The following is a 15,041-nucleotide window of genomic DNA, read 5'->3' on the forward strand; positions in this document are numbered from 1 at the left end:
GAAAAGAGCAGGTGCCTTTTAATTATAATAATAGGTGTAGGGTAATTTATGACTCCATCTTTATTGTTATTCATTCACAGTTCTAGGGATGTGTTTGTGAAGGTAGCACTTTGATGCTGTACTTGAGCAGATAGATCTTACTCTCACCCCAGATAAAGACACTGAGGTTTTGAAAACAAGCCTGAGTCTGTGAATGAATTGCCGCACAAACCAACTCACACAAACAACTGTGTTGGGGAGTGGCTCTTCCTAGCAACAGTGCATTCTCAAGCTTTTAGCAAAGTCGTTAAAACAAAAAAGCAATCAGGAAGATGTTATTACAGGTCATCTGCAACGGTTGGTTTCATAACTTGTGTTTTTCTAGTTCTCTTAAGGAGCATTAGCCAAGGTTGCAGTGAGGAGTGGAAAGAATGTCGATGTGTCTGTATACAAAAATCTCTTCAGTGAAAATCAAAATTGATCTTCACTGACACTTTGTGTGCACACAAATCTCCCCATCTGATTTAAACTTGCTTTAGTAAAATACCTTGCTTTAACAAGTGACTCATCTTCTTTACAGTAAAATGAATGAGCTCACTTTTCAACATAAGGTGGATTATCTGGACTATGCTGTGTTTCCAACTTCTTTATGCTTCCGGCAGGGAAATGCAAAGAAATATCCATTAAGTATTATAAAAAACATTCCTAGCAATAAATATGCGAATTAACAGTTTTTAAACTTTGGTATACCTTTTATCATTGATAATGCTAATGATTTGTAGATCTTCTTTCTCCATTTGCTTGGCACAGTTACTTGCACCTTCTGAAGGACTTTGTGTTAAGTTCCGTATTAAAATGGGAACCTTCCTGTATCCCAGTTTGTGTTGATTTCTAGCTGACTCTGCCACAGAAGTGTCTTGACACCTCTCAGAATTGTCCTAAATATTATTGGTGCTTGCTGATTTGGGGCTGAAATTTATTTTGCTTCTTTGTTTAGAAATACGCCATCAAAAATTGATTCACAATAATACAGCCGTTTAAAATAAAGCTTCAATTGGACCATAACACCAAGATGTGGTAGGGCGTTATTGAAAAGGTGTCTGGGAAGGAGATGGGATGAAAAGTGTTTGGTACAGATTAGGTGGCTGCCTACTAGAGAAGAGAGAATGTTTGCAGTGGTGCTGCCTGTTTGTCAAAAGCCCTTCTTGCGGGGGATCACTTGGTGTCTACATTGTGATCTTTTGGGCACCAGGTCTCAAATGTTGAGTGTTTTTAAAGATCATTTGCACTATGGTTGTTCCCTGTCACTGGTTTTACTTTGGAATTATTCTTCTCTTATTTTTATTGGCTTTTGGTTCTATGTTTGTCTTGTATACTCATGGGCAGTGGTAGGGGGATCTTTTTCAGCCCAAAGGCTGAACTTTCTGAGGGGTGCATGCATGAGGTCAGTGGAGCTAGCAATGTGGCTATCGTCTTTGTATAGTTGGCTAAAATTCTCATCATGCAAAAGTCAGTCTCAGTCTCTCTCTCTCTCTCTTTCTCACACACACACACACACACACACACACACACACACGTGTTCTGTTCTTCAAGCAAGCAAGAGGCATTGAAATAGTTCAAGGACAAGTTCTAGGCAGGGAAAAGTACTTGAAGGGGGACTGTATTCCAGCCCCAAGGCTCATCACTCAGCTCTTGTTATTAGGTGGAATATAAATAGTGTAAGTAAATATTCCTGATAACCAAAAGTGCCTGATGCAACTACTGATGGCCAGAACCATCCTTTAAAACAGTAAGTCCACCCAGTGTGAGAGAAGATGTAATTCAAAGATGTAATATAACACAGGTGTTTTAGTTAAATTCCTAATTACTGTGCTGAGTTTCAGTGGTAACCAAGTTATGGAATACCCACCCCAGTTTCGATTGTTTGCAGGGTTAGTGTCCCCCCTCAAAAAAAAGTTGTTTTTTTCTGGACAGGAGCTTTGGTTGTGCCATAATTAATAATTTACATCAGCTTAGTATAAAGAATAGTGTTTTGTATGAGAGCCAAACGCTGGTTAAACAGCAGTCTTTTATGAAATGCTTCCAAGTGCCTGCCATTTGTTACAAGGTTTATGCTGCATTCACTTTAGCCATAAGTGGATCCGTTTATCCCCTAGAGTTCGCTTTTATACCAGGGACATCCAGGGTTTGTAGTGCCCTAGAGGGCATTTAGAAAAAGCTGTGTTTATGGCTCTTTTCATTGCACCATTCCAAGATGGGGCACCAACCATGGAAACCCACCCCCCTTAAGGAATCCCCCAGATTCTATAAGTCATTGGGCAGTATCCAACTAGTATATAACTGTGCAAATGGAATTACTCTTGCTTAAGCAGTGGGACTCCCCCCCCCCTTCTCCTCCCACCATGTGTCCCCTGCACCACACCCAAATGTTCTTCAGAGCAGATTAGGGGAGCACAAGGAGAGAAGGGAGAACGTCCCATGGTGCAAGCTGAAGTCCTTTTGTTCATGTAAGGAGTTACTCAGTGTTACAGCTCTGTCTGTGCAGATCATCCTAATTGTCCCTCTATCCCTGCAGTCAGTCCAAATGTTACCAGGAGATGGTTGGTCTAGGGCAACATGGTGACTATCACCATAACTATTAACCAGCTGTCCAGTTGAAGAAGAAAAAATCTAGGGTATGGCCTGCCTCGTATAATGAACCAACAATGTTTTGAGACAACTCCATGCCCATGTTAGTCATGATGTACCAAGCCAATCCATTCAAGGCGATTTTTGGTCGTTTATTGAAATCTCCCAGAACCAGCATCCTGGGATTATCCAACAGTACCCCAGAAACCACCTCCACCAGCTCAGTGAGGAAGACTTCTGAGCAGTGTAGTGGATGCTACACCAGCAGAATCCCTGCTTTGTATCTCTGGTGCCACATCGCATGTATGTATACTGCTTACTAACAGCCATGCCAAATGATAGTTTGCATGTATGAAACATATACCATAGATGTGATAGCAAGCATGCATATCACCTGGAACAATGTTTTAGGATGGAGTCGGTAAATGTGTTCTGTGTGTATGAATTAGGCCATGACACACTCTTCTGTTATTTTGACTTTTGCTATGATGAATAGTAATTGGAATTGACAGCTGGTGCAGCAAATCTCAGAGCTGGCCTTACAAATATTTTCCCCTATTAACCCTGTAGGAAGGCAGGTCTGGATTTGTATCCTCTGCCATGCATTTCTGTTACAAGACCTGTTATCTCCTGTCCCATCCATCTTTATTTTGAACTGCTTCCCTGTCAGAGAAGACTTACAAGCCGTGGTATTTGGTTTTTCTGTCTAGTATATTGTATCTGTTGTCTCTGAAATCAAAGATTCATTTAGCTAACAATGCAGTCTGCTGAAAAGAGGTTGTTCTAGCTTTTCTTGCAGAAACTACTGTGAAGAAATCAAAAAGCTTTTGTTGTGTCATATACTAATAAAAGTATATTTAGGGAAAGGGTTGGATCGCTCCCTTTCACCTAGTAAATGAGTTGCAGACTTTTCCACTGCATTCTTGAGTTAATATGTAAAGGTACTGGTCAACTGAGAGCACTGGTAAGGAAGGGTTAGCTAAAGGAAGTTTGAATGGGTGAAAGGTTTGAATGGGTGAATGGGTGAAAGGTTACTCAGTCTTTAGGCATCTTAACATGCTGTATATATTGTTTAACAATTTAACATATATGTAATGTAATGGCTAAATTATCACCAGATAAAAGATGACTTAATATGATTTTGTAGTACTGGGGGATAAATGTGCCTGGTAAAAAAAACACAAAAAAACTTCTTTCTGGAATAAAGTTGTCTGTATAAACTAATAACTATTTATTTATTTATTTATTTATTTATTTATTTATTTATTTATTTATTTGCGCTGTGGTCTAAACCACTGAGCCTAGGGCTTGCCGATTGGAAGGTCGGTGGTTCGAATCCCTGCGACGGGGTGAGCTCCCGTTGCTCGGTCCCAGCTCCTGCCAACCTAGCAGTTCGAAAGCACGTCAAAGTGCAAGTAGATAAATAGGTACCTCTTTGGCGAAAAGGTAAATGGCATTTCCATGCGCTGCTCTGCTTTCGCCAGAAGCAGCTTAGTCATGCTGGCCACATGACCCGGAAAAACTGTCTGCAGACAAACGTCGGCTCCCTGGCCAGTGAAGCGAGATGAGCACCGCAACCCCAGAGTTGTTCGTGACTGGACTTAACTGTCAGTTGGCTCCTTACCTCTCTCGCCCTGACCTAGCCACTGTGATCCACGCGACGGTCACCTCCAGACTGGATTATTGTAACTCGCTCTACGTGGGGCTGCCCTTGAGACTGACCCAGAAACTCCAGCGGGTGCAGAATGCCGCAGCGAGACTCCTTACGGGGTCCTCGCTTGGAGATCACATTCATCCGGTGCTATACCAGCTGCACTGGCTCCCGGTGGAGTACAGGATCAGGTTTAAGGTGCTGGTTTTAACCTTCAAAGCCCTATACGGCCTAGGGCCCTCGTACCTACGGGACCGCCTCTCCTGGTATGCCCCACAGAGGAACTTACGATCTTCAAATAAAAACACCTTGAGGGTCCCAGGCCTCAGAGAGGTTAGGCTGGCCTCAACTAGAGCCAGGGCTTTTTCGGCTGTGGCTCCAACCTGGTGGAACGCTCTGTCACAAGAGACAAGGGCCCTGCAGGACTTGACATCTTTCCGCAGGGCCTGCAAGACAGAGCTGTTCCACCTGGCATTTGGTCAGGGCGCAGCCTGACCCCCTCCTCTGGCAATCTTTACAAAGCTTTAGTTTATGGTTGCCATCAATTTTGATTTTAATTCATTTTTATAATGTTTATAATGTCACACTGTTTTAATGTTGTTAGCCGCCCTGAGCCCGGCTTCGGCTGGGGAGGGCGGGATATAAATAAAATTTATTATTATTATTATTATTATTTACCTTTTTTATATTATCTTAAGTCTCTGTCATCTTATACAGTGGTACCTCAGGTTAAGTACTTAAATCGTTCCGGAGGTCTGTTCTTAACCTGAAACTGTTCTTAACCTGAAGCACCACTTTAGCTAATGGGGCCTCCTGTTGCTGCTGCGCCGCCGGAGCAAAATTTCTGTTCTCATCCTGAAGCAAAGTTCTTAACCCAAGGTAATATTTCTGGGTTAGCAGAGTCTGTAACCTGAAGTGTCTGTAACCCGAGGTACCACTGTACCTGTCTCTGTGTTGGCCTTCCCTAAAAAGAAAATCCAGTCAGGCAAGCTGAAGATGGTTTATTTAAAGCATTTTCACCTCACTTGTTAACTGAAGCCTCAGAATGGCTTACAAGAATCTGTAGTAAGACAGTTTCTGCCCTCAGGTTTATAATCTGAAAAACATTATGCACAGGGAAAGGGGCAGGGGGTAGGGAGTAAAGAAGAGAAGAGCAAGCTCACACACCAGTTCTTTAAAAATCCTGTTCTTTTAATGGCCAACTGGGATGGAAACAGTTAAGATAGCCTGATGGAATGGCTGCTGGTAGGTGATAGTTGACTGAAGGCCAAAGGAAGTTGGTCTACTAGCAGGAGTGATGGAAAATTCATGATTCTCTACTCTTCATCAGCTCTTAGCAGAGGCAACAGACCTGGGATAGTTTGGTCAGTAGAGCATGAGACTCTTAATCTCAGGGTTGTGCGTGCAACCCCTGTTAGGCGAAAGATTCCTCCATTACAAGGGGTTGGACTAGATGACTCTTATGGTTCATTAAACCTCTACAGTTCTGTGAGTCTTTGATCATACGCCTGTAACCTCTATGGGGTTTTTTTTTTGGGGGGGTGTTTTCAGACCAAGGGCCACACCCTTTCCTAAACAACCTTCTGAGGGGTACATACCATTGGTGAGTGGGGCCTGAGGCAAAAGTGGAAAGTGCAACTAATAATAAATAAATAAATAAATTATTAAATTATACCCTGCCCATCTGGCTGGTAAATTCTACCATTGTACAGTAGTTTCCACACATCTATCCTCTATCCAGGCAAGGCAAAGGCATCATCAGAGCTCAATGACACATTCCAGTAAGGCAAAAGTGTGTTTGTGTGTGGGGGGGGGGTGTTGAAGCAGGACTAGTGAGGGGTGTGGTCTGTGGGTAGGAAGCAGGGGTGCCAACTTGAATAAAATATAGGCGGGCAGGCAAGCCCCACCCCACAGAAGCGATCACCTGGCGCTACATGCACACCCCATTTGAATGTTTTGTTCCCCTTGTCCAGACTCTAATCTCATTTTACCAGCTGTCTGGCTGCTGCTGTTCCTGTTCTGACAGGCAGGTGGGTTGATTACATGCTTGTTTTAGGTCTTCTATAAACCAAGATAAACTGCTTTTGTGGAAAGTACATTTTATCCTGTTTTGAATAATACAGTTCAATTAAAAACAATGCTTGTGATGTCACTTCATATGCTATCAAAAAGCAACTTTAAAAATACATGCTATGTACTGTCAAGGATCTAGAACACTATTCTAAATGTTACTTTAGTAACATTCAGATACGAATAGCTTGCTGAAAAGCTATTCAGGGTGTTAATAGCTATTTTGCATCATGTACAAAAAGCAGGGGTAAAGTGTAAGGTGTTTTGTTTGTTTGCTGGGGGAGTATTTATTGAGTGCTCATTTAAATTCCTTTTCAGTGTTTTGAACTCTTTCGAGCTTAGGTCTTATTTCTGTTCAGAGCTAAAATGAAATGTTCATGTTGTTACATGCCCAAGCTATTGAATGCCTGGAAATGTAACAGCTCAGTTTACTCTGTCAGGAAGTTGCTTTGCCAGATAAGTTGTCTGTCATGCATTGTTTCCTTTTACCTCTTCTCTCTCTCCCCCTCCCTAGTTACATCTCTGAAGCTTCTAATCTGAATCTTCCTTACATGGCAAATTATTCATAGCATGGAGAATACAGGGAGAGTGTTTTTTATCCCTTTCTCATAACACTAGAAATCGTGGACATCCAGTTAAGCCTAATGTTAGACTATTCGGGACGATTCCAGCAGCAGATAATTAAACTATGGAACTCTATGCCACAGGAGGCAGCAATAGCTACCCGCCTAAAAGGTAAAGGGACCCCTGACCATTAGGTCCAGTCGTGACCGACTCTGGGGTTGCAGCGCTCATCTCACTTTATTGGCTGAGGGAGCCGGCGTACAGCTTCCGGGTAATGTGGCCAGAGTGACTAAGCCGCTTCTGGCGAACCACAGCAGCGCATGAAAATGCCGTTTACCTTCCCGCTGGAGCGGTACCTATTTATCTACTTGAACTTTGATGTGCTTTCGAACAGCTAGGTGGGCAGAAGCAGGGGCCGAGCAACAGGAGCTCACCCCATTGCGGGGATTCGAACCGCCAACCTAGCTGACTTTAAAAGTTGAGACAAATTAATGGAGGAGAGGACTATTGATGGTTTCTAGTCATGGTGGCTATGCTCTACCTCAGAGGTCAGCAGAATTTTTCAGCAGGGGGCTGGTCCACTGTCCCTCAGACCTTGTGGGGGGCCGGACTATATTTTGGAGGGGGGAAAATGAACAAATTCCTATGCCCCACAAAGAACCCAGAGATGCTTTTTAAGTAAAAGCACACATTCTACTCATGTAAAAACATGCTGATTCCTGGACCGTCTGCGGGCTGGATTGAGAAGGTGATTGGGCCGGATCCAGCCCCCGGGCCTTAGTTTGCCTACCCATGCTCTACCTCCACAATTGGGAAGCAGCAATGTTTCTAAGTACCAGTTACTGGAAGCCACAGGAGGGGAGAATGTTTGTGTGCTCCAATCCTGCCTGCAGATTTTCTACAGGCACCTGGTTGGCTGCAGTGAGAACAGGACTCTGGACCAGATGAGACATTGCCCTGATCCAGCAGGTTGTTCTTATGTTCTTACCAGAATTGTGGGGAAAGGTAGCCACCTACCTGCAGACAAATACTGAAACCCAGACTGGAGTAAGCCCCATTTATAGGCAGTGGGATTTACTTCTGAGTAAACATGCAGTGGATTGTACTCAAAATATAGCTAGATATGTTAATAAGCAAATGAATTATCAGGTGATATAGTATGGGATTGTAGGTCTAAAACTAAACTAAATCATTTAGCAACTTAAATACTGGGGATGTGGCTCTAAAGTTGGGTCCCCATTTGCCTCCACTGTTCCCAGCCCTCTTAGATCTACGATTCTCCCCACTGGTTTTTACTTTCCTCAGTTATCTTTATTTAAACTCACTGCTTCTTCCACCTCTGATTTCCTTAGCTGTTGTGTTTTGGGCTGATGCATAATCTGCCCTTCTTCTTGAAGTTTCTGGCCCCTCTTCCATGGCTCCCTGCTTTTTCTTGCTGGACCAGGAGTGGTTCACCTGTGGTCCTCCAGATGCTGTTGGACTCCATCTCCCATCAGCCCCAGGCAGCATGACCAATGGTCAGGTATGATGGGACTTGTAGTCCAATAACATCTGGAAAGGCCTCAGATTAGCTACCCCTGTCCTACGCTTTCAACTTGGCTCTGACCCATGCTTCCTTTATATTGTCTTTCCACAGCAATTTCTGCATTATCTGACTTTATGCTCATTTGCAGAGCAAAATAGGTAATCTGCTCAAGAGTATGTTGCAGCAATATCTCTAATACCACCCCTCCCCATGTCCATGCACGTAATTCCCTTATGGCTGCAGATATAGCTATAGCTATATAGACTGAGCATGGGAGAAATTCCACCCTTAAGGTTTCAGAATTGGTCTTTGGCCTGCCAGATGCAAGATGGCTAAGCTGACGTACATGGCAACTTAATGATTCATCTTAGCCTGGCAGATAATGCTGGGAGTTGGAATTATGCTAATGAGATGAGAGGTATGTTTCCCTGTTTAGGGAAGTTTTTAAGGATTGATGTTTTTAGATATGCTGTAACCTACCCAGAGTGGCTGGGGAAACCCAGCCGGATGGGTGCGGTACAAATAATAAAATTAGAATTATTATAATGTATTTATTTATTTATTACTAGTGGTGTCAAAAGGCACAGAACACTGAATAGCCAGCCAGTCTTTGCATGGCTTTCTCTGTAGTTCTATAGGGCATGGGGAGATATTGGGGAGGGGGGGAATTGCTTTGGGGTAGACAGTAATGGAGGTTTCAAACATAGCCTGTTTCTTTCTCTTGCTCTTTCCCGCTCCCCCAGGCATTCTGTTTGGTACCTCTTTCTTCTGAGTTAGTGAAGCAGTTCAAGAGGAGGGAATAACTCATTCAGAATATGTCCAGAACATATTATATATGTGTGTGTGTGTGTATATATATATATATATATATATATATAATAGCAGAACAATAAAAAGTTTTTATTTCTTCTTTCATTCCTGAACAGATGTTGGCATACTAGCAAAGCAGTATCTTGAGAAAGGCCTTTTGGTGCCAGATCATGTATTCACACGAGTAATGATAACAGAACTGGAAAAAATGCAGACCCAGCCTTGGTTACTTGATGGTAAGTCGACCCCCCCCCCCTTTTCTTTAAACATTTCGAGTGCTAGTAAAAACCATTTTGCACTTCCCTCCTTCTACAGGCTCTTTTAAATTTGATTTAAATAACATGCTATTTGTGGAAAAGTAATGTAACATGAAAACAGCCTTTCCAGTATTTTTAGCAACTGGTGGTGTAATGGGGAGGTAAGTGAGAACACCCTGAGAGCTTCTAAGGACAGAGGATTCATAGTTAAACCTTTGGCAACTATGATTCCACACATGGAAACTAAGGGATGAAAATATCTGGGTTTCTTTCACAATGGTGCATTTATTGAGCAACTGAAGAAAGGTGACCACAGTCCAAGCCACCTTGGATTTCTTTTGGGGCAGCTCAGTACAGTTACGTACTTGCCTGAATTATCTTCAAGTACTAATATGAACTACTCTGCTCCTAACATCCCAACACATTCAGTTTCATTTTGCCTCAAATGTTCATTTGGTGAATGAATTGGGAAGTTACTGATGATGCCTAGAGCAGTGTGTCCTGCAACTGGCTATTATTGTTTTCTGCGTCGGCACACAATTATGTTCAAGAGAGAAAACGGCCACTTTCCCCACAAGACCTGAAAAAGGTGAAAAAGACTGGCCTACTCTTTTAGGAAAAAGAACTATGATAATATTGTGGGAGATAAAGGATACTAAGCAGGAGGTGTTATCTTTCCCTAAGGTCATCCGTGTGATGCCCACAGGGACCAGTGTGCCCACCAGCAGGTGCCTACAAAACATAATACTGTTGTAAAGATCCCTTTCAAAATCCAGAGCGTGTGGATGTTCAAGGCTTTCTGCTTTCCCTGTTCAGTGCCTGTTTGCTCGGCTTACCCTACGCTAATCACATAGCCTTGAACATGTCAACGTGTCATTGGATGCCACAATTAGACACCCACCACCCCATTTGTTCTGAACAGAGGAGAGGTACAAAGAACTGTTCCTAGCAGTTCTTTTTGAAGATGGTATCTTTTCCTTCATTGATGGGGTATGCCCCCACAGTACTTTGTGGTCCTGTCTCTTTTTCTGCTATTTAGATGTAACAGCTATTTTGTGTTATGCCATTTTGTGTTATTTGGTGAGTGGTGCCCACTGACCCCAAATGATTGGCAACCCCTGCTATATTCATATCCTGTATTAGACTGTCTCTCAACTTCTGCTGCTATGGCCAATGAATGCAAAAAGCACTAGGAACTTATATTTTTGAAAATATAAGATGGAAATTTTATTTCTGTTTAATGGGTAATATCCTATGTAGCCTGAGGGGGTGTCTACTTATGCAGTGTGTGGGGGGGTGTTCTTCCTCCACTGCCCCACACCTGTTCAGGTTTGGCCAGGCTTATGTTTGACAACACAGTCCTTCTGGTAACTAGGCCCCAAGCCATCTAGGAGTTCAAAGACAAGTACCAACATGTTGAATTGTGCATTGAAAGCAGCAGTGGTGCTGTCTGTTGTTTCAGCATGGTCTTGACCTTCTGAAATGAAATTGTGCAGTGGTTGAAAAACACATGCTTTAGCTTTGCCATCCTTCCCAGTGAAAAATGACACATAGGAGTCTTGCTACCCTCAAGTGCTTGGGGATATGACTAAGCTGTGAGGCTCCTGGATTGGCCTTCTGTTGCATGAAACAGTGTGATCTCTCTGTGTGTCTGAAGTGTGGCAAGTAGCAACTGGTAGGTGGGAAGGAAGGCATAGAGCCAAGATAAATTGCTAATAGCAACATCATCTGTGTGCTATGAACAATTGCTAGCCATGCCTCATTTATGCTAATTTGCGTCCTGGTTTTTTTTATTAAAAAATAGATACTTCATCCAAAAATCATTTTCTTTTAAAAAAGCAAGTTTCTTTGCATTCAGGAAGCTTGAGTTTATGACAAATTACTATGGGAAGAATTGATTATATGGATTTTTGAACCCAGCCTCCATACTAAAGCAGGAAGATAGAGGTCAAAAATAGAACAAATACTACTTGGGGGTGGGTGGGGTGGCAGTACTTTCCCATGCATACTTGAATTTAACTTATTGTAAATAATAATAAAAATTCTGCAACACTCTCCATCTCTCTCTAAGACATTACTGAGTAATGTGTAAAGGTAAAGGACCCCTGGACAGTTCAGTCCGGTCAAAGGCGACTATGGGGTGTGGCGTTCATCTCACTTCAGGCCGAGGGAGCCAGCGTTTGTCCACAGACAGCTTTCCAGGTCATGTGACCAGCATAACTAAACCACTACTGGTACATGGAACACAGTGATGGAAGCCAGAGCTCACGGAAACGCAGTTTACCTTCCCGTAGCAGTGGTACCTATTTATCTACTTGCACTGGTGTGCTTTCCAACTGCTAGGTTGGCAGGGGCTGGGACAGAGCAATGGGAGCTCACCCTGTTGCACGGATTGAACCGCCAACCCTTCTGATCGCAAGCCCAAGAAGCTCAGTGGTTTAGAACTTTAGACCACAGTGCCACACTGGACAATGAGACTTCTAGCCAAGTTGGCAGATCAGATGAGAAAGACTTTCTTTTCTGCCCAGGGACTTATTTACTAACAAACCTTGAGTAGCAAAGCAATAAAGGCTTTCTGCCTTGAAATGCAGCTGCTACTTGGCATTAACCAACTTTTCCCAACCTGAGGCTCTCCAGATGTTTCCACCAGTCACAACAGCATGGATCAGGGATGATAGTAGTTGCAGTTCAAGGCATCCTGGGGGAACCAGGTTGGGGAAAGCTGGTGCTAAGTGTGCATTAGTTCGAGATGGTATAAGGCACATACATCTGATATAAAAGTGAAGGAGCTCTATCTAAGTTGCTTCAGAGAAAGCTCGGGGCAGGAATCTATCCACAAATTATGCACTATTTTGCTCACTATAACATACTTATGATTTATTCAGTAGTTGTCTCCATTTTTTTCCCTTGACCAAGTTCCAGATCTATATCTCTATAATATTAAAGAGGTGGCTTGCATGAGACTTAAACAGCCACTAGCTTGAATAAATGTGTCCTTGCTGAAATACTGCAGTATTCAGAAAGAGAAATAAGTTGTTGCGGGTTCTGAAATGTTCCTGCTCATCTACATAAAGAAACCAGTGTGGGTTGAGAGCTCCAGGAACTAATGCACATGGCTTGCAGTACTGTAAAAGATCACGTTGTTTCCTAACGAAAGACATGAAGTAAATCTTTAACACTCCCATCCTCTCTTACAGTGATTCTTACTGTTGCAAAGAACATGTGTAGATCTAGTCAAGACTGCCAGTACAAGAAGATAGCACTGTGTATTTATAAAAAGAGAAAAACCCATTTGTTCTGTTAACTCAGTGCTTGGTAAACCTTGTGGTGGAAAGCAAAGCAAAACACCCCTCGGGGGATGTTGGACAGTCTGAAATGGGGACAAATATGGTTATCAATCAGGCCCTGTGTAATAGGAATCTGCCTTCTACTGAGCTGGTCCATTGGTCCATCTAGCTTAGTATGGTGTGACACTGACATAATAATAATAATAATAATAATAATAATAATAGTAGTAGTAGTAGTAGTAGTAGTAGTAGTAGTAGTAGTAGTATTTGTACCCTGTCCCATCTGACTGGGATGCCCCAGCCACTCTGGGCAGCTTCCAGCATATACAAAAACATAATGAAACATCAAACATAAAATGCCTTCCTATACAAGTTTGGCAACGAAAGCTCATGTAGTAATTAAAGTAGCTTAATTCTAGCATATTATGTTGTGTGGGGCAGCAGTCAGAACAATCCCTGATGTGATCGCTCCTATAGCCTATTGCACTTGAGATCCTGATACTGTTTCAAGTCTGGAGTCACAACACAGGTAGATAGGTATGTGATGAATTCAAAATTCACAGCAAACTCTTGTAACAGGTTATTAATTTTTGTTCTCTTTTTGCACATAGGTTTTCCAAGGACACTGGGTCAAGCTGAAGCACTTGACACAATATGTGAACTGGATCTAGTGATAAGCTTGAACATCCCATTTGAGTCCCTAAAAGACCGCCTAAGTGCTCGTTGGATTCACCCAGCAAGTGGAAGAGTCTATAATATGGAATTCAACCCACCTCAAGTACATGTAAGATAACTAGTCCTGCCCAAACAATGTGACTTGGCAAGAGAAACCATAGACTATTCATCCGCCAGTAAAAATGGCGAATTATCTTAATAGTTGTCAGTGTGTTGCCCTTGGGTTTTGATGTTGCCTTCGTTCAGGGGAACTCTCCAATGCACTGCATCTCAGGCACACAAATAATTCCTTCCATGCACCATTTTGAAACAGGAAAGTCAGGTGAGTTCCATCTGTTCTTCCCAAATGGTAAAGAGAAGGAACAATATATGTGTATGAGAAGTAGTACATAGGAGATTTTCCCTGGCAAAAAAAAAAAATAGAACCCAGTGGGAACATGGAAATTCATTGAAAACTATATTGTAATACTGGGTGCTACTTAACACTACAGTGGTACCTCGGGTTAAGTACTTAATTCATTCCAGAGGTCCGTTCTTAACCTGAAACTGTTCTTAACCTGAAGCACCACTTTAGCTAATGGGCCTCCTGCTGCTGCTGCTCCGCCGGAGCACAATTTCTGTTCTCATCCTGAAGCAAAGTTCTTAACCAGAGGTACTATTTCTGGTTTAGTGGAGTCTGTAACCTGAAGCGTATGTAACTTGAAGCGTATGTAACCTGAGGTACCACTGTATTAGCATTTTTGTGTACTCACCATTTGGCTTGGCCTGTGTTCCCATTTTTTCCACATTGGGTGTGGCTCTTTTGGGTGAGGGCTGTGTATAATTTGGCATACCAGTAGCACATGTGTCTGTCTGAAGTGTTTGGCTATATTGTGCCCCTAGTTCCTTGCCACAACCAAGGCTGTGAAGATAGGCCAAAATTTGACACCTTTTTGCCTAAATGTTAATTTTATTTTTAGCACAGCATAATCATATCCCTTGGTAATACTAACATGTTGATTTGTCATGCCACTCTTGTTAACAGGGGGTTGATGACGTTACTGGTGAGCCATTAATCCAACGGGAAGATGATAAACCTGAAGCTGTTGCTGCTAGGCTTAGAAAATACAAAGATGCTGCAAAGCCTGTAATGGAATTGTACAAGTAAGTTGGAAGCCCGAGCTCCACCAAAGACTAAATTTAATTGTTACAGAGATACAGTGTGCATGCGCCGTGGCATGGCAGTAGAGTTTTCATATTATTTCATGAAAATTCTGCTGCCATAATCATGGCACGTACATTTCTGGAAGCAGTTTCGTTGGCCAACTTAATATCCTCTAAACTGTATTAATTATTAGTACATTATATTATTGAACTTTGGCTAATGAAATCATAGCTGGGCATCTAGATTAAACTTTGGAATGAGATATCTTGTCTCCATATCATTTAGGAAACCAAAATTTTTGGTTTGGGAAGGTGATCACCACTCTTAAAATAAAAGAGATAAAATCAGAGAGTGTAAGCTTTGGAACTTGGAGCATGCATGAGTGGCTATATATATATATATATATATATATATATATATATATATATATATATTGTTGTTGTTGTTGTTT

At 42.3% G+C, this 15,041-nt stretch overlaps 1 protein-coding gene and 1 long non-coding RNA gene across 4 annotated transcripts in view; one reads left to right on the forward strand and one right to left on the reverse strand.

Annotated features, from left to right (window-relative positions):
* Positions 1-15,041, reverse strand: part of LOC307218397 — a 124,197-nt gene that overhangs the window by 42,832 nt on the left and 66,324 nt on the right. The gene's annotated exons all lie outside the window — the stretch shown is intronic.
* AK4 (adenylate kinase 4) overlaps positions 1-15,041 on the forward strand; it is a 34,795-nt gene that overhangs the window by 12,377 nt on the left and 7,377 nt on the right. For all 3 annotated transcript variants that reach the window (XM_079980648.1, XM_079980647.1, XM_079980649.1), the window contains exons 3-5: positions 9,344-9,463; positions 13,383-13,555; positions 14,471-14,589. In XM_079980648.1, the coding sequence (XP_079836774.1) occupies positions 9,344-9,463; positions 13,383-13,555; positions 14,471-14,589 (412 nt within the window). The remainder of the gene's footprint in view (positions 1-9,343; positions 9,464-13,382; positions 13,556-14,470; positions 14,590-15,041) is intronic.

The sequence above is a fragment of the Podarcis cretensis genome (assembly GCF_951804945.1).
Source record: "Podarcis cretensis genome assembly, chromosome: 6".
NCBI lineage: Eukaryota > Metazoa > Chordata > Lepidosauria > Squamata > Lacertidae > Podarcis > Podarcis cretensis.